This window comes from Labrus bergylta, chromosome 2 (assembly GCF_963930695.1).
Source record: "Labrus bergylta chromosome 2, fLabBer1.1, whole genome shotgun sequence".
In the NCBI taxonomy this organism is placed as follows: Eukaryota; Metazoa; Chordata; class Actinopteri; order Labriformes; family Labridae; genus Labrus; species Labrus bergylta.
Window position 1 is genome coordinate 10,851,157 of NC_089196.1, and position 24,238 is coordinate 10,875,394.

The 24,238-nt window shown below is 40.0% G+C and overlaps 1 protein-coding gene across 2 annotated transcripts in view; it reads right to left on the reverse strand.

The window, feature by feature from the left end:
* grk5l (G protein-coupled receptor kinase 5 like) overlaps positions 1-23,282 on the reverse strand; it is a 30,231-nt gene extending 6,949 nt beyond the window's left edge. Inside the window, exons 1-6 of one of the 2 annotated variants that reach the window (XM_065964494.1) lie at positions 22,792-23,282; positions 7,282-7,377; positions 7,079-7,191; positions 1,575-1,652; positions 1,274-1,372; positions 959-1,056 (exon numbers count right to left, since the gene is read on the reverse strand). In XM_065964494.1, the coding sequence (XP_065820566.1) occupies positions 959-1,056; positions 1,274-1,372; positions 1,575-1,652; positions 7,079-7,191; positions 7,282-7,377; positions 22,792-22,843 (536 nt within the window). In that variant the 5' untranslated portion in view covers positions 22,844-23,282. The remainder of the gene's footprint in view (positions 1-958; positions 1,057-1,273; positions 1,373-1,574; positions 1,653-7,078; positions 7,192-7,281; positions 7,378-22,791) is intronic. The other variant, XM_020632985.3, reaches the window with a different exon arrangement.
* Positions 23,283-24,238: the final 956 nt, after the last annotated feature.

The window sequence follows — 24,238 nt, forward strand, 5'->3', positions numbered from 1 at the left end:
CCTGCTGTGGTCAGCTCTGTCACTCTGACATCTCTCCATTAGTGCATGTCCATAGGATCCTGTTTGTGCATGTGTGTGTATTTCAGCCTATGTGTGTGTTGCATGACTTACAGAGTGTGAAAACAGAAAGTTCCCCTTGTGGTGATCAATGAAGTAAATCTTAATGACTGACAAAATGTTGTATTGAATTTTTATATTATTTTAAATATTGTTTATAGTAGTATAGTTTTTATATTTGTGTATTTGATTTCTGCTGCTGTAATGCCACAATTTCCCAGTTTGGGATCAATAAAGTAAACCTAATCTAAACTAGGTGTTTTGGGGGGGATTGTTTTTCTATTTCTGCTTTAAAGCTTGCACACAGATGAAGGAATACTTATCACAGAGACACAAAGAGGCAAAAATTATGATCATAGTTAGTGTTAAAGACAATAACACTCAGTGTGCACTTTATGGAGTGTACCAATTTATATATTTATTCATGTTTTTGTAAAACAGCCTTGAACAATATTAAACATAAATGTTATATGATATATTGTACTGAGGTAGTTTTAGGCTCATTTCCCCCCTGAGTACCTTTGCTGTTGAATGGTATAATTATGAAAGTACACAATCTAATACAATGTCATGTATGTATGTTCTGGTTGGTTGGTTGGATGAATTTAAGTAATGTAATCAACCTACAGATATAGTTCACTTGCCCCTTTAACCTTGATCACATTATTCAACAGGAAAAAAAAAGATTATATCAAAAAAGGTGGAATTTAAGGAAGTACATCGTACATGTTTGTTATGGCAACTTCATTCTGCAAGACTCAAAAAGAGAAGGAGTGTAAAAAGCTTTAGGCAGTTCACACTAATGATCAATTCTGAATGAAATGAAAACCGATGGCATGATTTAAATGTTAGCGAGGAAAAAAAAATATAAACTTCCACTGAAGACAACTGATTTCCGTACCTCTCCAACACCTTCCACTGCAGGAATCGGTCATAGTACATGCTGTTCTGGTAGTCGGAGAATGGAGCTCCACTCAGGTAGTCATGAACAGCCCTACTCCCACACGGTACACAAAAGCACACAACCAAAACAGCAGGCACAGTCAGCACAGTTAACTATGCAAACAAGCTTTAAAGAAAAATCACTTAACAATATCTTGACAGTTTGTGTTCATATAGCATGAGACAAATGGTAAACACAGATCAGGCTGAAAGAGAACAGGTGAGCGTCCAGCAGACAGGTGAGGGGATAAAAAACAAACAAAGAGAAGACTCACTTTCTGCAGTTGCTGAAGATCTCCTTACATGGACTGAGCTCGAGATTCTCTTTGCACTGGTCTGCAAACACCTCTGCTATGTCCACATGCTGAGGTGACTACATCAACACATGTAAACACACAATGACATATGTGCAAATACATTATGTTTTATTATAAACAACATCAACTTAAAGAGTCACATACATTACTTCTTGTATGTATGAGTTCTCAACATCAATTACAGGGGTACTCAAATATATATTATAAAATAAGCCCTATAATGTATTATTTGATTATATAAAAGATAATGAATCCTACTTGTTTTGAGAGAAAAGTCTTGATGATCTGGTCGCCTCTGATTTTTCTCTTTTCATCAGGTGTCACCTCATAGTCTTCCTAAACAACAAAATCAATCACATCATCTTTAACAACATCCTGTGCAGTATTTTCACTGTCAACAATGACTCGGCAGAGCTCAGTTTAACTCATCACATATACATCAGGAACAAAGACTGTATAAGAGAAGGGGACGTAGCCTCCTTGTTTGAAAAGTGACACTCAAGAAGTAATGCCTTAACTGCATTTCCACTCATGACCAGCAGGGGGTGACTGCACTGGATGCAAAAAAATACAGTGAAATATAAATAAAAAGAAGAAGGGAAAAACAAGATTAACTCCCTCGATGTATTCTCTCACTAAAGATATCTTTGACATGTACACTCCTGGAATAGCTTCTGGGTATCTGGACCGAAATTATTTTATGCACAATTTGAAATGAAATGAAATGTAAACCCGTATCCCTCCTAGGAGAATTATCTTGCACCGAGAGGAAAAAATAAATAAACAGATAAGGTTTTCTTACATTTTTGAACTCAATAGAAGCCGAAAAGTTAGTGAACATAAAGTACTTTCTTAACATTTGCTGCTGACGAACTGATAACTTATAATAAAGCGTAAGGCCATCTGAAAACATTTTCAAGACACACATTTGCAAATGTACCTTAAGTTGCAACTATTTACTCTTTAAGAAAAGGAAAAGTGGTTCATGTTTTTGAGATATACAAACAACAAGCCCAGATGACCTTAAAGGTTGGCAAATATTATTTTGTACTGATAAAATAGATGTTTGAAAACCATTTCTAAAATAAACAAAAGTACAAAGCTTTGTGTCTTCTCCCTCGGTTACAAATTAAATATGGTTCTATAAATGTCTTCCCCTTCCTATGAAGCTAAGTTATATTTCTTTGAAGCTCATAATCACAAATCAGAAATTTGCAAGAAAAAGCTTCTTAGAATCAACACAAAACAACGTCGCTCCTTAGAAAACATCTCCCTAGATAAAAAAATAAAAAACATTCTAAAAAACGAATCTCTTATAATCATCCAACCACACTCATTGTGCAGAGATTAAGGAGGTGTTACTAAAACCATATCATCATAAATTAAACAGATGATGATTTAGGATCTGGTGTTAAACCAGAGGGAGTCAGCCTCTCTCTCCTGCTGTTTTCTAACTGCACTGCAAAAGTAAAATCCAATTTCACATCATTTAGGCTATCTACCACTTACAAGAAAATAAGTAGAGATTCACATTACATTTTTCACGATGGAGTAGCTGCTGTTTAGTGATGACACCTCTCAAACACACATATGCCGCTCTTGGCTCCGCGTTTGAACATACGTTAACACTAACAGGTTTGGCTGTTACACACTGGACATATTGGACATCTCCCTGACAGCGCTCTGACGCATTTCATATCCAACACTTTTAACTTCTCAGGAAAAAAAGGGTAGGAAGGGTGGGTGGTGGGTGGGGGAGCAACATGGCACCCGGCTGCAAGCTGGCTCTACTCTTTCTATCAGTGGCCTTTTTCCAGCATGGTCCTGTGTTGCCTGGCAGCCGCACAGTAAACACAGTGGGATTCCTTGAGGTCCTGGAGTGTCACAGTGTGTCACACCGGCGTCACTAGCTTTCCACTACAAAACACACACAAACACACACACACTCGCATGTATGTATACAGTACATGTACACACCCATAAGCCAGAAGATTAAGGACACGTAAAAAGCCACAGCGTCATTGACTCTACAGGACAAAGCCTAGAAGAAGAAGTCTAGAAATAAATGTATACATACTGGGTGTACAAATGTAAATTTATTCATTTTTAAGACAATTAAATGTAGTAAAAACAGTGAATTGACATTTCTGTCGAGTGTTGATTACCTGAGCCTTTGTTATTGAAGCCTCCAGATAAATTACACACTCACTCACACACACACACACACACACACACACACACACACACACACACACACACACACACACACACACACACACACACACACACACACACACACACACACACACACACACACACACACACACACACACAGTAAATGAGCTGTCTGAATCCCACTCTTCGCCGGTGGGGGGTCGGCCAAAGGGGAAAAGAAGACGCCCTTTTAGCCTTTTGGAAGCAGCAGGGATCCAACGCACACATTCACGCAAAATCGTGTACACACACACACATCTTCTCATGATGTAAGCGGAACCACTTGAACCCCTGAGCACATTCCTTCCTCTGTTGTAAAAACTGAAACACACACACACACACACACACACACACACACACACACACACACACACACACACACACACACACACACACACAGACACACAGACACACAGACACACACACACACACACACACACACACACACACACACACACTAAAACTCCAAAACGGTTGTGTTAATGCTTTCTTGGTTTCTACACTATTCATCCTGTCTCACTTATTTTACGAATTTGATCAACAAACTATAACATCTCTTCCAGGAAATACTGTGACAAGCTTACAAAATAAAAGCGTTTCTATGAACCTCGTAACTTCACAGGACTCACATGTTATTTAATCACTTGAAATACAGGCACCTGCCTGGCTGTAATCAGCCTCAGGCCTGGTTTATTGTCAGTAAAGTGGTGAATATAAAGCTCAACGCTGAGTGTGGCCTCACAGTTCGTCACATGGATTGCAGAATTAGTGCCAACATGTGTTTGGGATGACCGCGTGTGGGTGATTTTCGGTCACTTTTTGGATCCAGGGGGCAGAAGGCGGAGGCGAGAAAGGGAGGAAAGGGGGTGTTGGGATTGGAAAGGGTGGTGTGGGAAACAATGCTGTCCTTTCTGCTCCGTCACATGCCCCCAAAGATATTCTGGGCATAGATAAAGACTTAAATGTGTCATGTGGGAGGTATTCGTCTAGACGCAGAGAGAAAGATTGGAAATGGGGGGACCACAAGCAGGGATGGGGGGGTGGGGGGGGGGAGATCTGGCTGTTGAATAATCACTACTCAGTTTAATTGTCTCCTCTGGCTGCATGACCCAGCAACACCCGGGCACTTTCAGGCTACGCAGTAATGAAAGTGAGTGCAGTAAAAAAGTGGATGGGTGTTTTCTAGAGCTGCTTTCATTCAGGAAATATCTGAGGTTTAAAAAAGGTGCGAAAAAAATAAGTAGAAATACTTTGTTACTGTTCTGGAGAAGAATTTCACTCAAAGAGGATTTCGTTTTTGACTTTCAATCTTATTTAATTTACACTTTTTCAACCGTCTACTCTACCATTGTCCAATCTCTTGGTTCTTGTAGTCACGGACTATGGCTAGTTATGATAGTTATGATGATTTTGGTGATAGTGAAAGCAAAACTGTTAAGTCATTGCAAGAATTACAATTTTAAGCTGTACTACCTTTTGTAATCAATCCATGCTTATGAAATGATCTTGGTGGTAGTTTAACCCCAGACCAGAAATGTGTATTCAGTTATTGTCTGAATTTAAGAACTAATGGTAACTTACTTAAGTAGAGTTTTCAGGGATCTGTACTTTGACGACTTATTACTTTTATCCCCTAAATGATAATTAGCCTATCAGAATGTTATACTCTTTACATTTTCAAAACTGGCTTGTTAGTTTAGCTTCAATGCATCTGAGGATAATTAGCTTTACAGTCATTTATATTTTGCATCATAGTAAGACGCCCTGTCACCATCAAACCAATTTCAATCTAAACACATAGGCTAGATAAGACTGTTCTGACAAGCTAACATTCAGATGAGCACTTTATATTAACCATCCAACTTGTACATTGGAGTAAGGTAATATTAGGGGTGACCCCTAGGTAATAATAATTTACTCCATAACTCCATGTTTTTAATGAATGACTGTACTATTCAAGTTCAGTATTTTTCTAAATGGCGTCTGATTCAGTGAGCTTTTAAAGACAAAGATGGCATACAGATGGCTACTTCTTGCTGTTTACCTAAGTTCAGATGTTTAAAACACTACTTATTTTGACCATAGTCTGGTTTTTATAAAAGTAGGCCTATTTGTAGTTCTTCTTAGTAAAGAATGAATGGTCTTTTCTGCCTCTGCTCTTAAAATTGTCACGTTAAACTGGAGGAGAAGACATTAGCTTGTTAGCCTCTCATCAGTTAGCTTACAACACTTTTGCTTTGCCCTTCAGGTTCTCCATTACACAGTGGCACAAATCCACCGGTTACACTTACATAATTACAGACGGTTCCTACGTTATTTTATGACCAACCCTAACCACTAGTTCCAATCATTTTTTTCCAAATTCACAAGTATGTTAAAGAAAAGCCAGTTTATGTTTGTAAAAAAAGAAAGACCATTGCTACTGCCACCTCCTGCTAGTTAAGCTAGCTTCTCTTCCAGCTGGCCTGAATGTTAAAAGCTGATTCTTTCATTAAAAACATATTACTAAGCACAAGTCTATTACATATGGTACAATATGACGCTAAAATCAAAAGCTAATACTTCGAGACCCAAGAAGAGTTGTGTGAGCCCGAAGATAACTGCTTCAGATGTGTACAGAGGCGCTACTTGTCAACAGGCAAGGCAGGCAACTGCTTAGGGCCCAAGGCCAGTAGGGGACCCCCAAGGGCTGATACACTTTAAACCAAAGCAGAGGCTCAAAATGTGCAAAGTTTGCAATGACAGTAGGAAACCTCCCTGAGGGTGCCCCATCTGACAGCACTAACTCATATAATAGTAAATGACTGAATGAGGCTTGTCTAGCCCTCAGTACGGGGGAGAGACACTTTAATAACATAACTTCCACTAAAAAACTTTGTTGGTGTCAGATTATTTTTTAACATAATGGGGAAGCATGATGTTTGGAGTGGCCCCCTGTACATTTTTGCCGTGGACCCCAACAGACTCCAGAATCGCCAATGGATGAGTGCTTAAGAGTTATTTCTTAACGGTTATTCACTTTATGAAGGCGAAATAATTTGAGGATGAGGTTAACCATTGAGTTTGGTAAAATCAAAAGTTCCCTGATGTTACAGAAGTCTAAGCTTTCCAAAACCTCATAAAGAGCACTGCCAGTGCAGAGTCACTATCATTACTTTAAACTCTACAATATACCATTTTACAACCCACAGGAATTATGTTCCTTGGTTAGGATAGATGTTATCTTACCACTGTAAGCTGTAGCTAACAACAGGGTAATTAAGACATAACAGTCTACTTTTTACAGAAAGCATGTTCAGACATCAAAAGACATTCACAGGCCTACACCTCCTTAGTGTGTCGGCCTAAGGGCTGTTAGTGAAGGGACAATTTAGGATCAAAGGATTTGTTCATGAAATATTATATATTATATTAAGGTTATTGTTAAAAGGAAAAAAGAGCATATTGATCACTTTAATGACAATATATTCTGAGATGCCTAACAGCTCACTTCCAGTAAAAGATACACAATTGTGTGTTTATGTGTGTGTTTGAGAGTGTTTGTGTACCATTGCGTCCAGTAGCTGGATGCATCGTTGCAGTTTGATTCTTGTGTCACAGTAAAGACGGAAGAGAAGCCGCCCGATAGGCTGTTTCTCACAGACGCTGACATAGTCCCGTTCTGCAAAAGTGATAGAAGCACACTTTAAAATACAAACTTTTTTTTTTAAACATCAGCAGACAAAACAGGTGAGCCCACAAAGATACGTACCGATGCTGTTTCCCAGCTCAGAGCACTGGCTTATGTGGGGGAAACGGAGGATCTCTTTCCATTTCTTGCTCCTTCCTTTCCGCTTTCCTCCTCCGCCTGTGGCATCAGAGAAAAACAAGAAGATGAAAATGTTGTAATGAGAGAACTTCGTAAAATGGTCAAAGTCTATTTTCATCAGAAATGAGCAAATGGAGGCCTAATGGCTAAAATAAGTTAGCGGTTCCCCCCTGAATGAATTAGTGTGTAATTCATAGATTACGTCTCACTTCCTCTGTAAAATCTCTCGTCTCTCTTCTAACTTTCCTCCTCACTCAGTAGCTTTTCTGAAAGGGGAACACTGTGTGTGTGTGTGTGTTTGTGTGCGTGTGTGTCCACAGACAGAAAGCCTATTCTGACCGATTCAGTTCCCATCAGAAACCGGGACAGTGCCCAGACTGGATTCTTCGACTCTGAATAATCATGCATCAGCTTTCTGCAGTAATACAACACCATCATGAACAAAAATCACTTCATGTAATATCATTTATCATGCCCTTAACTTGCCTCTCACATTTGCCCATCACCAACATTTCCTCTCAAAATTATATTAAACATCTCTTCTGCCCTTTCCTCTAATCACCAGATAAGATTTAACACAACTGTAAGAACATATTTTTGCTTTTCCATCTATTACTGTGTTGCTGCTCTCTGCGCCATGTTTGTCTCGGTTTATTTATTTTTTTCCTAAAATGCAACGACTGCCCTAATGAACTGACAGGGATTTCCTTTAACCACTCTCTGCGGTGGAAATATGCTGCAAGTGGCTTTCCTGATGTGAGAGGCAACATTGAGAGCATGAGAGCAGAGGAGGCAATGACGAGCAGACATCTTTAAGTAATAACCCAGGAATGCGAGAGGCACTACGTCATGCTGGTGCCTTTGAGTGAAAGCTTTAACAGTTTTCCCATCAATCTTCCTACATCACTCCTCCGCTGTCTGAAATTGATCTTTTAATCTTAAATATACTGCTTCCTTTGTAACTCTTTATGACACATGTCCAAGACAGTTTCAGAAATTACAGATCAAAGACTCAAATTGGAACATTTTGGCTTCAAGACATCATACAGACCTAATTTACTAGTCATTTTGATATCCTGACGAACAGTTAAGATTAAAGCCCCTGCATCAAAGATGTTGTCAGGAATGATGAATTTGGGGGCTGCATTTCTTTTTCAAAGACCGTTGGTTTGGCAAACAGCCAACTCTTTCTTGCGGTGAACACTTGGACATTAACCTTGTTGGATTTGCTGACTGTGCCAAAGTCCCATGAGTGTTACTGTAAGTTTTGTTCTTTGATTTGAGATCTTTGCCACTTAAGTAAAAAAAAAAAAACACGAAGGCTAACAGTATAAAACATATGTTAACATATTTAAAGGTGTTCTCAGTTGTGTTTTTTTTATGTATTTTTCATCATTATTTCATTTTTTTGCTGAAATATATTTACCAGTAAATGCACAACATTTCACTAGATTTCACTTACTGCAAGTAAAATAATTTTAGATTCTTTCTAGTCATTGACAAAAGGGTGACCATATGTAACAACACTATGCAAAGCCCAGATTTTCATAAACTAAAGTGACAAAAATACATTTTTATGGTTTGCAGGAACTTCAGCTTCCTGGTATGAATTAGAAGAAAGACCCTGAGTTACACAGCTGACACACAGAATGGCAGCCATATAACCATAGACAAACACGAAGCATGAATGTATTAATAACTCAAGTCAAAATATCCCCTGAGAGAATCATTAACTCCCAGCACCTGCTCCTCATCAACATTACTGTAGACCAAACAAGCTATAAAGAGGCACACTTCCCTATTTAAGCACCAGTTGTTCTCTCAAAAAAACAATTAATATGTAAAGTTATTCTCCACAACGAAACGTCAGTGTGTCGCTGTGTGGTCCAATATTTTAATCTCTTTTCATACAAACATGACGTCTGCCAAAAACCACAGTGAGAGCAGAAGGTCATTCCCCGGGGGGGCCATCAAGCTAAAAATGAATGCTACTGTAAGGCATTCGTGGATAAGAGTGCCCACCAAATGGCACAGATTTCCTGTGAAGGGTCAACCTCATGTCAGATAATTGTACCGAACTTTGTCGCTCCACCCTGGCATTCAACTTCTACACAATGTTGAGACAACCACAAATAATGTAGTTTTTCTTTCTATGTCCTGTTTTCTTTCCTTCTCACTGCTCTCCATGCATTTATTTTTCTTTTTCTCTGCGTCCTCATATCCCCCTTCCTGCTCCCCGGCCGTCACCTTCCCCTCTGACTCTGTTTCCTGTAATCAAGCATATTTTTTTTTTTAAACTGTTGATGATTTTCAGTCACCATCACCTACATCATCATGACTAAACTGCTGCCAGCCAATGACTGACCTCATTTGCAGCTTCGGGCAAATCAGCACTGTTTCTTTCAGGGTTACATAAGGTCACAACTTTAAAGCTTCAGGGAAAACATTGCAATAGATCAGTGGGTTCCTTGATATTTGGTTTATGACCACTGTAAAAAGTTACATCCGCTATTGTTGTCTTGTCATATAAATAAAATAAAAAAACATCATTATCTGGTGCTTTTTCAAACCAAGTTATTAACTAAACAACACCATATGTTTTTCTTGTCATCAGTCAGTGAAGACTGTGTCTGACAAAGAGCCTCATATTATATTTATCATGGTTAATGAAACCTTAAATGTCAGTCTGTCTCTGCTCAGTGTGAAAAAAAACCCAGTGTGGTTGTGGGAAAGTGAGTGGAGATTAAAACATCCAAACTGCTTGGCGATCTCTAACCTAAGGCCCTTTCAGTATATTTAATTGTCCAGCTGTAACAAACATTAGGGCTGATTCGAGGCAGGAATATGAGTAATAGCGGAGGCCTGTTGGCTACAAAGACCTGCACATCCATAAACAAATACACCCAGCAACTCCGACAAACATGCAAATAATATGCATACATTATTTATCTTCACGCAAAGGACTCATCCATCTGTAACAAGATGTTTCCTGTCTGGCTCCAGTATCTCTTTACATCTCTGATGTCTGAGACCTCAAAAATATAACATTGCGTTGCATTGTTGGTGGCTGTCAACTGTTGTGTATCTGCTCGCTGAAGGGGAAATATTCTGATGGGATGTAACTAACCATGCTGAGGGGAAGTTTATATAAGGACTGTAAATATCAACATAAAAGGAAGAGATATTTGAATCCTGGTATGAAGCAGCAGCACTTTTGTTTTATATCAGCTCTGTAACTCTGGCTTCCTGTTTAACAAATCTGGGTTTCCAAAAGTATGAAAAAATTCTGAAAAAATGTTGTCCATGAATGTTCCTGCCCTCCCTTTTGTGTTTGTATTTCTCTGTCTCTCATGGTCTATCACTTACACACAAGTAGAAATATGCACTGCACTGCGGAGTGCACTGCACACAGGAACTTGTCAGTCTAATTTGTTCCATGAGGTTGGTGTGATCGCCGCCCTTTATTTATGTTTCTGCTTAGTGGCTCTGACATCATCAAGGCATGTCAAGTGAAGCAAAAATAAGGTCAGGGGAGAACGACATCCGTCTGGCAAGGCACCAGGGAGTTACCAGCATCCCAAACCTCCGTGTGTGTATGTGCAAACACAGTGTTCTGCTGTGACCTCTCTCTAGTAATGTCCACATGCTCAATTTAACTGAATTGGGGCAGTTCTGCAGGGCCTGTCCTTCCACACATTTGAAAACGTCCCTGCTTAGCTGTGAGGTTATACTCACAGTGTTGACACACAGAAGAATCAAACTCTTTAACGAGTTTGTAGCTCACACACTCACATACAAACACACGCAGACACACACACACACTTTCAAACACCTCCACTTACACTGTCAGTTCAGACGTGCTTTAAGTTGTGCTGTGGACAACCAGGCGAAACCACATCCTAAAGCTCATGCTGTGCATCTGGCGTGTAGGTTCAACAGCATGAGCAGAATGAGATGTGAGCGCTGGCAGAGACGAGAGCTGTGAGTTTGTGCTTTTGTCTACACCTACACGCTGCTGAAAGTGAGATTTTTTTTTTGGTTGGTCTATGTGACTCTTCGCTCTCACCCCCCCCCCCCCTCCCTGTGCCAGAAAAACATAATTCCTGCTCACAAACAACTGCTTATTTCTTTCTGATTTTCCAACCCTTACATCACCTCCTTTTTTCTGATGTGTAAAATGTCGGCCTCCCAGTTGACTCAATGACACAAACGTCTTTGTTCTTCTTTTACTTCCTTCACTCTCACAGCTGATCAATTCTTGACATTTATTTGCATCAGAAGTGGAGGTAAGGGCTGGTGTTCCAGTGTATGCAAACATCAGTTGCAAATACACAACAATACAATAATCAAGCAAAGACAAGAAATTTGCATTGGCTCTTTAAAGACGCCCTACCCCTCTGCATAGTTGTTACAAATGACAAAGTCTTGATCTGAAGTAGCTCAGTCTGTAGGGACTTGGGTTGGGAATTGGAGGGTCGCCGGTTTAAGTCCTGGCACGGACCAAGTCCAGAAATTGGCCTGGTAGCTAAAGAGGTGCCAGTCCACTTCCTGAGCACTGCCGAGGTGCCCTTGAGCAAGGCACCTAACCCCCCCACCAGCTCAGGAGCGCCCACTGTGGACATCCCCCTCACTCTGAGACCTCTCCATTAGTGCATGTCCATAGGATCCTGTTTGTGCATGTGTGTGTATTTCAAACTATGTGTGTGTAGCATGTTAACTAGACAGAGTGTAAAAACGAATCAATAAAGTATAAATTATTATTTACATGATGGAAATGGAGACTTAATTATATAGAACCTCATAGTGCAATCCAACCCCTTGTGCAACACTAATTTCTTGAATGTATTTATGCCATGAACATGTATTTCTGCATACCACCTTCAATTTGTATTTAAAGCCCTGAATGTAAATATTTATCATTAGTTTCACATCATTAGTTTGTTTTCATTTCTGCTTCTCTTATTTTGATATTACTTTATTTTTTGATATCCTTTATTAATCCCTGAGGGAAATTTGGTTATTATAGTTTTTGGATTTAACACTTTTTCTATTTAACATTTACACTTTCAAACAGAGGCTCCCAACAAAAGATTTGAAAATGTTTAAACTGTAGAGTCGGACTGACAATTAAAATCATGAACATTGAGATGATTTAAAATAAGCTATTTGTGCTTAGCTTTGTGCCCCAAGTGACATTCAAATGTCTGCATGTTAGTTTTATAGACAGAATACAAGCAGGGATGAGAGGTGAATAAAGATAAAGAGAAGTACATTCAATAACACTTTCTTAATTAAGCATTATAGATAAATTTGATGCTTTTTAGAAATTGTATTATGTGTCATCTGCCATGAGAAACTTGTTATTGTAAGGATGAAAGGTAAGCTTTGAGCTTAGCTTGCAGCAAGTGTGTGTTGTGTGTGTGGTCTCTGTGCCACAGGAAGTCACGGGAAACTCTGCCCAGACCGGAGCAGAAGGGGAGGACTATAGCAGGAAGAAGCTCTTTGTTGCCCTTTCCACCATGATGTCATGTCGATCCCCTGTCCAGCAGCCTTATCACCATTCTGAACTAGCCTCTTTAGTTCACATGTTCCCCATCACAGTGATATTAACGGGATGGTCGGCTGTAACATCTGCTAACATACTCAAACATCTGTGACGTACGCCTTTTACCTGGCAACACTTGACTATTCTTTTGGCTTCTGGGGGGTGCCACATGTTAAAGAACTTAATGAGGGGTCATAACTTCAAATCAGTCGTAGACAATAAAAAAATGTCATCAGCAGTAATGATGCTAGCGTATACAGCTGTGAGAGCACTCGTTCACAATAACACTTCAATTCAGAACAATATGGCCTCTTTTAGCATGACAGGGTACATGCGAGTGCGTTTAACATTTGATTTATACACAAAGAAGTGTCGCCCACAGCTAATTTAGCACAAAGCTTTAAGACAAAATACACTAGTGGGACCATTTTCCTGTCTTGATGTCCTTGTAGAGATTACCGCTATAAATAGCAACCAGCCCAAGGGCAGGAGCAATGTGTTGATACAAACTGAGGTGGTCAAACCGGTCCATGACCTCAGAGCTGGCGAGCTGAGACAGTTGTCGCTAGAGTAACGGTGCCTCTTCATAAATGAACAACCACTCACATACGAGGGCAGAAGCAGAAGGCAGCATGCACTTCTTGTCTGGGAAAAGTCATGTGCCACAAGTTTCCTGTGCTATAAATATATAAAATATGGAATGTGAGGGGAGGAAACATTCAATTGACTGAAATTATATAACCCACCAGTCTGTCTGATCAAAGCACCACACACACATACACACATGGCATGCAGGGTAATACAGGCTGTTTGCTCATCCATAAAGATCCAGGAGGACAGAGCATAGTCCACATGACGCTCACCATATTAGGGCGCTCTTACGCTTTGACACAATGTTAGTGTGTTTGTTCACCTCCACATATGTTTTGATAGGGCGAACATTATGGAAACGTAATCCTAGATTAGTGTGAGGGATGATTGTGTTTCTTTTAGCTCACAGTGAAACTTTGCAGTTACGTCACAAGTGAGCAAACATGGAGGAAAGTGCTTCCAATGAAAACAAAAGATTCAACTTATCAGAACACATGGTGCACTGTATGTGGAAAATATTGAACACGCACACACACACACACACACGCAATCGCACGCGCGCACACACACACACACACACACACACCACAAAAACCCATCCAGTAAATAGGGTTAAAGTGATTACATTGCCCTTCTCAAGCCGTCTCTCTCTAGCTGAGCTCCATTTCCTTTTTGTCCTCAAACACACACACACACACACACACACACACACACACACACACACACACACTTCATCAAGATGTTTGTTCCATGTCTTGCTCCTATGTTGACATTCTCTGTTCTTTTGTCCCTGTTATGGCAACATCCCTCCAAAAGAAAAAGGGATAGTTATACGCACATTACGTCGGTGCATGGCAGTATGAGTAAAATGAGAACAGCAGACTGAAGAAGAAGATATGCTCACATACTTGCTCAAATGCCACAAATAGTTTCGACCAAAGGTCTTTGACAATTTTTAACCAACTTTAAATGCAAAATGATTAGCTGAAGAAGACCTCTTATGGAAATGTTGTGATTGATGGAATAAAAACTTTTTGTGGGATTTGAGCAGGTGTGCAGGCATATCTCATTCTTCAACATCCCTCGATGTAGAAAGAAAGTAAACTGGAGAATACTCTTGAGTGAGCTGAGGTGCTGAGAAGAAGCGGCTGTTTCCGCTTTATTTGTGTTAGCCTCTGTTGAGGGGACATTTTATTTTTTGGCCTAATGTTGACATTTTGCAAAAGCCTAAAAGGGAACAGAAGCTGATGTTTGCAATGTATTTGTTTTTACGTATTTGACATAGTAGACTCTCAGTTTTCTATCAAAATTTGAAGTGCCTTCTTACCAAATTTCCATAAATGCAATGCAATGAAAAAATATGTATATGATTTCACTTTGTTAACAATTAGTAGTATAACAATTTCACAAGTTAAATGACCAATGGAAACACTGTGTGAGTGTATAAGTTTGCATGGGATTGAGTTTACATTGTAAACACAGTTTCTTCCTATACAGCTGTAGAGATCAGACAGGAAGCTTTATAAGACAAAGTATTGATTTTTCTAAGATTAATGCACATTAAATATGCATTGTAATTTCCATTAATAAGACATGGCAGCCAGGTGAAGCTCATGAAGCACATCTCAGGCCTTGTAGTGCATCACGACACAATTAAACGCTGCTTAAGTAATCACCTTTCTGTCTAACATCAGGAGACAAAAAAGAAAAAGAAAAAAGAGATCATCAGTTTGGCTGCTCGGTGCATTCCTGGAGTACTTTCCTGACAGGCGTTTAGTATTCACATTTTTTCTGCTTCCACTTTCCCTCAGCCCACCTTGTCTACTTCTACTTCAGATAATTATCTCCTATATATCCCAGAATTCCACTCGACAGCCCCTGGAGAAGAGGCGTGAACTTGTTGCATCCAGCTGAGTTATGTATACTGTATGTGTGGGTAGAGGGAGCAATAACAATAGAGATAGTAAGAGCTAGAGAGCTGAATTTTTTTCCACTCAAGAAAAAATGAGTCACACTCCCACTCAAAACATAGCAAGCCTTGTGGTGCATTTCTGATGGAAAAATTGGTATCTCTGCTTTCTATTGGTTTATTTCTCTGTGTATTACTGCTGATGAGGATTTAATTAATAAAGAGACTATTAACTCTGAAGGACTCACATCAATGAAACAAATTTGTTCTTATTTTTCTACTTAAACTGTGTAGAAAATGAAAAAAATATCCTACAGTTACTTTAAATTACAAACAGAAATGGTTGGGAACAATTAGACCTCCAAACATACTACACTGTTTATTTTAAAAAGATCATTCTGTCGTTGTATAATTTGGAATGATAAAGCAGGATGAGATTTTTTATTAAACAACCCGTGACAAATACACAGAACAAACTGAGCCAAGAGATAAGACGTGTCCACCGGCGGTCATCAAAACATTAATCTAAAGTTCCTTACAGGAGCTTTAAGTACAGCGAAGGTTGATTCCCCTAATCTCTGAAGGTTTTCAGTAATAAAACAAAATATTGGACAAATTAAAATGTTGAGCTGATGTTGTTGCAAATGGATTCTTCAAGGGATCACCAGAATGGTTTGAGTTTATCCAGGGTAAAAGCAAAGATTTCTGCGCCAAAACTCGTGGCAGTTCATCTAATAGTTGAATAGACCTTTCATGCAGGGCCATGAATGACAATTTTTCAGTCTGTGCCAAGAAAGCGAGAAGCCACTAGAATGGCTCCTTTTTCAGTAACCCTGACTGAGAGTAAAAACAGGGTCTTGAGGATCTAAAATTGCAGGATGAATGATCCCAAAGCATTGACCCAGTTGAATGAAAAACAACTCCTGCTTTAATAATCAAAGTGAATCACCTTGAAGACAAGCGATAAATATGAGATACTGTTAAGAAATGGTCACAACCCAGCAGGCTATGCAGAAGACTTTGGACATTTCTTTCTACCCCTTTCCTTTTTCTCGTCCATAGAGCCCAGTAAGGAGACAACAGGTCTGTTACACTCTCAAGTATTTTACAGCTCTTGTCTTTACCCAACAAAAGTCTACGGCACTATGTCATGGCCCCGTCCTTTCAAGCAGGCCCAGGGGGAGGTGCTCTCCAGGTAAGTTTTCTTTTTGTTTGAGTGGAAGTTGGGGGATAAAGTTTGTTTGCGACAAAAGAAACAAAGAGTTCAGTAAAAATGTCATACTGAGTTGACATTAGCATTAACTGACAGGTGGAGGTGCAGGCAGAACGACAAAGACCTTTATAGTGTGTTTAGCAGATTCAAACAGGTAACCCAGCTCATTTCACTTCAATTCTGTCACTCTTTTTTCATAGCTGCTCCCCTGACTTGCTGAGACTTGGCGTGGGATCACATGATAAATAAACTAGCCCCCTTTCCGCAACAGGAGACACTGTGCATAGCCATAGCCGACTGCTGACTAATGCCTTGGCTGCTATCATGGGTTGTTATCTTGCATCATTCACAGCCTCTACTGGTGGCTGATCAGTTGCCTAAGGTGTCTTTACTAATCAACAGATCTTCATGTGGGAAATGGCTCAATAAAAGGTATGACATGTCTGGCTCCAAACACCAGAGGATCCTGTCGTGTCTTGTTGCAATCTGAACCAGAGCGTCTGACATTTCCACTAAAAATGACCAGAAGGATCTCAAATGATTGGGTTCCAATTCAGGTAATAATAATGATTATAATAATAATAATAATAATAATAGTGATGCATTTGATTTATAAGCACTTTTTAAAAACTCAAAGACACTGTACATTTGTTAAAAAAGACAGAAGGAACAGAACAGTAAGGACAAACTAACAGACATTGCAAGGTAAAACCATTTTAGATTTTCTTCGTGGACTCTCTCATTTGTGTTTTAACGAATAAACAACTCAAATGATCAAGCAAAAAACTGCACTGATGTCAGATCACTGCATATTTCGACATTGAACATACTAGAGATGAAAGTAAGAGCTGTTTTTTAATTGAGTGGAAAATTCAATCACATAGACTAATAAATGTCATAAATTTGTAAGAAATGTGCAGTTACGCACCTACATTTGAAAAGACATTTCCCATCCTGTCCAATCAACAGTTCAACACCAGCATATACAAATCAGAACAGTGCTTCCTACACCAACAACTCCTAACTGAGGAATTTCAACCTAAATTTCAGAAAAGTTCCAACCCTTAAGATTTAATTTAGCAGTTTGGAGAGAAGTAACAAAACATCAATATGTCACCACTAGAAACATGACAGTACAACAGCTTGTAGTCAACAGGTTTGTCTTTATAAGCAGTGCTATGTTTCTAATGCTGATCCAGTTTTAATGCATCATGCTTTCATGTGCTAGCAGACAACACACTGAGGTTTTTTGTTGTTCTGTTTTTCAGAGTCTTACTGTTATTTAGCCATGGTAACTAGCAGCATGAAAACATACCTTACACTTCTTCTCCTTCTCTTGTTTTTTAACGGCAGGTGACCAGCATTGAAGTGCAAAACCGCCACCTATCGTCACCTATTGATTATAGTTAAACATGTTCCCCCCCACCCCCACCCCCAGGGACACATCATTAAAAACCATTTCAAGACCCACTTATGGGTCTTGACCCAGCAGTTGAAAACAACATAGATTTAGAACTTTGATAACAAGAAAAAAATCAGGAAATAGTCAATATGGAGAAAGTACCGGTACTTGAAGCAATTTTTAGCATTTTTGTCAACAAACAAAAAGACAAAAACAATTTAATAAATTTCATTTGCTTTTGATTTGAATTGTTAGTCATACTACCAAACAAGGCCCATGACTAATTCAACTATTGATATTTCTGATACTAAATATCGATATTTCAATTTAATAACAATACAGTGCTCTAAACAGATTTTCCTGCCAATTAGAGTCACCGCGTCACTACTTTATGTCTCCTCACAGTGAGGGTAACTTGAACAGAAGTTAACCATCCAAAGACGAAGTTGACAGCGGGATAAAAGAAGAAGAAGTGGATGACAGGGGGATCAAGTCAATTAGCGGTAAAAAGAAGTCACGAGATGGAGTGTGATAAGAGGTAAAACCGGCAGCAAATGGCAGTGAGGAAATACATAAATCCTGCACTTCACTTCTTTAGGGCCATTTTGTATTCTTCAGGAAATCGTAAAAATTGTGATTTATGATTCTATGATTGTCTTACAATATATCCGTTATCTCAGAATAGCTCAGGTTATTATCGTTACCGTTCTGACTTGCCCTGCAACTCCCATCCCTATTGAACAAACAAAAGGCTCTGTTCAAATAATCAGCATCTGTAAACTGTAAACTGTAAACACTCCCTTCTACTGAAATACAACCTAAATATGACAGAAGGGACTTTTTCATGTTTTTTTTTTTTCCTTGCACAACTTGAACGTATATTAAGGGGGAGGAAAAGACGACAGGCAGAAAGTGAAAGCCAACAGGCATCAGAGAGGAATTCAGGCTAGTAGCCCAAGCTAAATACCCCGGCTCTGGTACCGCAATTCAAGAAAGGCATCTGGATGCAGCGATGCAGTTTTTCCCCCTTACTCTCATTCACTTGGACAGCCGATGACGTACGCTCGCCTGGCTTGGAATCTGCGACTGCTGCCAGAAAGAGTTGTGAATGGGGAGGCAGTTAGACATGCACGCACACACACACACACACACACACACACACACACACACACACACACACACACACACACACACACACACTTAACAAGCTCAGGGTCTACTGCACTGATGTTGCTCTCGTCATAGCGGCTGGGTTCAGGTTACACTTAAACAAAGGAATTCACCCCCACACCCCTCATCTGCTACACACACAAGCATCTACATTACGTCCTGGTATTAAACAGGCTTACTTGCTCTGCCTATATGTCAGCTAACATTAAAATAAGACTACAAACAGCCGCATCAGTCTTAAACAAGTTACTGGAACTTCTTCTTGATCTGCTGTGACCCCCAATTTCCTCGGCTGACAGCAATCATTAAGACTGCAGAGCTTTTAACATCAGCATTTCCTGCTGCTTGGATGCTGCTTACACGGCTGAGCTATCAGATGATACTCAGATGACCACACTGGAGATCAGGGTGTTTCATTTCACCTCATACTCATCATCCATAAAGTATCTTCCGCAGAGAGCGGAGAGCAGCACCACAGGAAGATGGAGCTCGGATAGCAGGAGCCCACTCAGTTTGTTATGTAACGATCAATTTGATTAAATAGCTTATGGGCTGCATCTGACTGAAAGCGTATAATACCATTTGCCTTTATGTAAGATAGCAGTCACACAAGGATATGGTTCAATATGATCAGAGCTGCTTTTTTTTTTTTCTTCTATGGAAATCAAAAAGATTTATATTTTCCACTTTGTGATTAACATAAAACAGCATATTGTCAGTCCATCCTTTTTGAGCCACGGGTTTAAACCATCTAATCTAATAATCTCAATCTGTTCTGGTAATCAATCACAAGATGTCCCAGTAACATAAACCCAAACCAGTAGTGTTGGATCAGTCTGCACAGAAGTAGCAGTAAAGAAGTAGTATAAAGAAAAAATTATTTGTTTATTGTATTAGTTTCTTTTCCTGTCTTTACTTTAGGCTACTTGAGAATTTGTTTTGACGTTTACCCCTACTTCCTTTATTTTGAAGTTTTAAATTCATTTGAAACAAATGAATGATTAGTCTTTATTTCTAATAATTTGGTCAAGGGCTGTGCAATTAATTGCCATTTCATCGCAATCACGATGAGAGCATTTGCATTAAACGCATTACAAAAGTCTGAAATTATTGCAATAAATAAGTAAGAGTATTACATCTGTGCTTTTAACCACTTTTATTCAGTCAAATAAAGTTCAACCTATCAGCTACCCTCAGATTACTTGGTACCTATTTAGTGCAGAAAATGCTTTTGGATTGTCTTTGGATTCAGGAGAAACATGTTGCAAACTCCATTAATGTGTCAACATACAAACAAAAAGACACAATGACTGAGTTATAGCTAACATGCTCTCTTTAACTTGTATCTATTGTACTTTGTATCGTTATGACAATATTGAACAATGTGATCGCACACCGCATATTATTCTCATATTGAGCAAGATCAAGACCTACTCCAACCTAAATTTAAAGCATTAAGCTTTAAGAAAAGAGTACGGCTTGAGAGTATCCATCAGTGCACAACGAGCATGACAGACACAACTGAAAAGATGATTCAAGACGAAACAAACCACAGGGAGAAACTTGACTGCAGAGAAGAGGCTTCGAGTGAATGTGATGTTTGTAACCAAGATTGAGAACTTGTAGGGACATGCAGAAAGTGAAACAGAGAAATTCTGTATGAATGATGGAGCAGATCCAGAGCAGCTAAACACCCCCCATCTGACTGTACATTGTTTCCCCCCTCTCTTATCAATTCTTTTTGTTATAAAGAATGATACAAGTTTAAATGTCTCCTTCATATGCAGATCACTAACGGCTGGCATAAAAAGAGCCCAAGAGTGATATGAGGTTGGCATCAATGCTATGGGATCCTGGCCGTGATATTAAAAACAACTTTTTTTTATTTATGCTTGTGCGGGTAAAACACGGCAAAGAATTTGATGTAAACTTGGCCTTCCTGTTGTGCGTTTTTGGAGCCTTTGGACAGAGGATGCATCCCTCACTTCAGCTCCAGCTTGAGACACACTTGCATAAACAAACAGGAATAAACACTCTTAATTTGCTCCATTCACATTCTCTCTCTGTTGCTGGTACGTGACCTAAAATGAGCCCCTGTGTACTATCCTGTACTCCTCTATACATGTGAGTGAGGAGCAGCACACGGGGATCTGAACAGTCTCTGGCACAGGGCCTGTAAGATAAAACCTCATGATTCAGTCAGTAACACACTCACAACAATCTTGTTCTAACGTGTGCAGTGCAACAACAGAACTGTTGATCCGCTCTCTGGTGTCTGCGTTTGTATGGCAATTGATCAGGCTGCTGAGAAAGTCGTGTTTCAGCCATTAACTCAAAGAACCGTCTCATCCCTTAATGTGAAACTGTAAAAGGCCCTTTCTCTCCCACACAGTCGGTACAGGGTCTGGATGAGCACCAATGGAGCAGCTGGGACAAGCAAGATCTGTCATGGGTCATTAGCTGCTCTTATTAATTCATGAGGCTTAATTCAGCCAGCCCGGTCGTGCTCTGCTCGCATAAAACAAGCGTCCAGATTGACCCACAGGCGAGTGCGTAATTCGTACAGGGTTTGACAGCATGTCGGCTTCCTGGTTCACTTGATTATTCCATTAATTCTCATTAAACCCTCTGCAGCCTTTTTTTTTTCTAAAGTATGTCATCATTGTGAGATAAATGGAATAAGCTGCCAGTCTTCTCCTGCGTCACTCTGCGACTCCACAGAGACTGTTGCCACACGAAACCGCACACTCCCTGCAATCAAACATGTGTATTTAATTGTATAAACGAGTACATGTTTGACACTCCACTAAACTAAAATTAGTGCTTGTAAAAAAAATTGCATCATTTAGCCTGGGAAACCCATGCTTGGCACAGAAACGGATTTCCAAGGGAGGACGATGCAGGTGGAGGATTTTTTGTTTAACCAATTGCTATCCATATCAGGTTCTGGGACCCTCATGAGACTTTCATGGAAGCATTAATGACGTCAGACCTTGTGATAATTCCCTACAGGCCCTTAAAGAGTCATTAATGCCACTATAAATCTTTATATTTCAAATTAAGCAGTCCAACGGTATCTGGCCTTCAAGATACAGGATCGCTTATACACTGATATCAGAGTCTCAGCACAGGCCTCTTGCATAGATTTCAACACGAGTCACGTCATCAGATCACCGTGTAAATGCCAGCCAGCCTACACTCATGTATTCCTCGGTGAAAAGAAGTTATTCCTTGCCTCGGTGTGTGCCTCAGCACGTATAATGTTGCGAAAGGGCGCATTCATTTGCACAGACAGTAAAAGCGGATGTGGGAGGCAGATCCCCCCACCACCTCTTGCATTATGTGGGAAAAACGCGTCTGAACTGTCAAAATCGACGAGGATTAAATGATCCACGAGAAAGATTAGAGAATGATTGTCATCACCAGATGAATCACACCCAATGAGACGTGTTCATTTTGCCTGTAATATTGCATAAGACCCATTTCTGTTACATCTGTAGGATTTACCTGCCGTCATCTACCGTCATCTCATACGAATATTCGTTTCTGCATTTCAAGTGCAAAATGTGACACAGCCAGGTACACTTACTGTTCACTATTGGCTCCATTATATGTCAACTTACCCTCTCTCGCTTTAAGCAGTACAGTGTTGGCTACAATATTCTCCAGCTCCATCAAAAAATCCTAAAAGGAGAGGTTTTCGGTACACAAGCGCCCGCAGCAGACACAACGTCGGTCAGCTTATTCTGTGTATTTTCTCTTCACTCCTCGTCGGTATCCAAGCGAATATTACTCATATCAAAGTCGTTGAGGATAAAACAGGATGTCATATGTTGTCTTGCAATGTAAGCTGGGCATGGTTCTTGTTGTGGGCTGGAAGTGCGGCGCTGCATTTCTACTCCAATCCCCCCAAAACCATCCCATGCGTAATTTGGCTGCAGAATCACTCGGATGCAAAGAACACTGAAGTCCCAGGCAGTGATGTACTCAAAGCGGGTCCTTTGAACGGATTCTTTACAGCAGAACACCAGGATACTACCAGCTTTACATTACAGCGGCAGGGGTTGGCTGAGCGCACCAGAGAGGACAGCAGCGCGCCCCCCTCCCCGGTTGGTGCGTAATCAAAATGGGCTGGGCCTCTCTGCTACTGCTTCGTCAAGCCAGAGACACATACAACTCCGCCAGAAGTTTAGCTTCCTTTTCTGCAAAATAAAAGCACACGAACAGCACATTTTCCTGCAGTGCCTGTTGCACATATTATATAGGCTATAAAAATGCGTACACACAAGATACAATCCTTTTTTGTCTCCTCTCACTGTATATCGTCGTCCTACCTTCCAGTTTAACCATATTACACGCATGGATTAATTAGTGAACGGGTCTACCAGGAAACAGTCCAGGGGCCCAAGGGAAAGGTGTTGTCTAGCCCAAAGGCTTTGAATTAATAAAGTTAATAAAGTAATTCAAAATGACCACATAGAGATGCAGAACAAACAAAGGCAAAGTAAAACAACCTTAAAGTTGACTAGGCAAAGAGAGAACGCAACCAAAGGTATACAGTGGCGATTCTAAATTCTGTTGGGGCCCAAGGCAAAACATAAATCGGGTGCTGTCAGATGGGGCCCCCTTAGGGAGGTTTCCTACTGTCATTGCAAAATTTGGACATTTTGGGTTGCTGCTTTGGTTCAAAGTTTGTCAGCCGCTGGGGCTCCCCACTGGTCTGGGGCCCCAAGCAGCCTGCCTTGCCTGTTGACAAGCAGCGCCTCTGAATGTACAAAAAACACGGTGCAAAACAACTGTTGTCAAGATTCAAAAAGACACAGAAACAAATACCAAGACAAACACATCAAAATAAAGGTGCAAAAAAAGACACACGAAACTAAAGAGAGAATCAATGCGCCCACGGAGATTAGCAAAACAACCAGAGATAGAGATAGATAGATAGAAAATGTAAACAAAAACAACACAACTGCTCAAATATTTCTGCGATGTAGGAGAATCAACATGAAGGGAATTCATTTGAAGGGCCTACACACCCTCTCACTGTCTGCGTACTGACTTTAAAAAAAC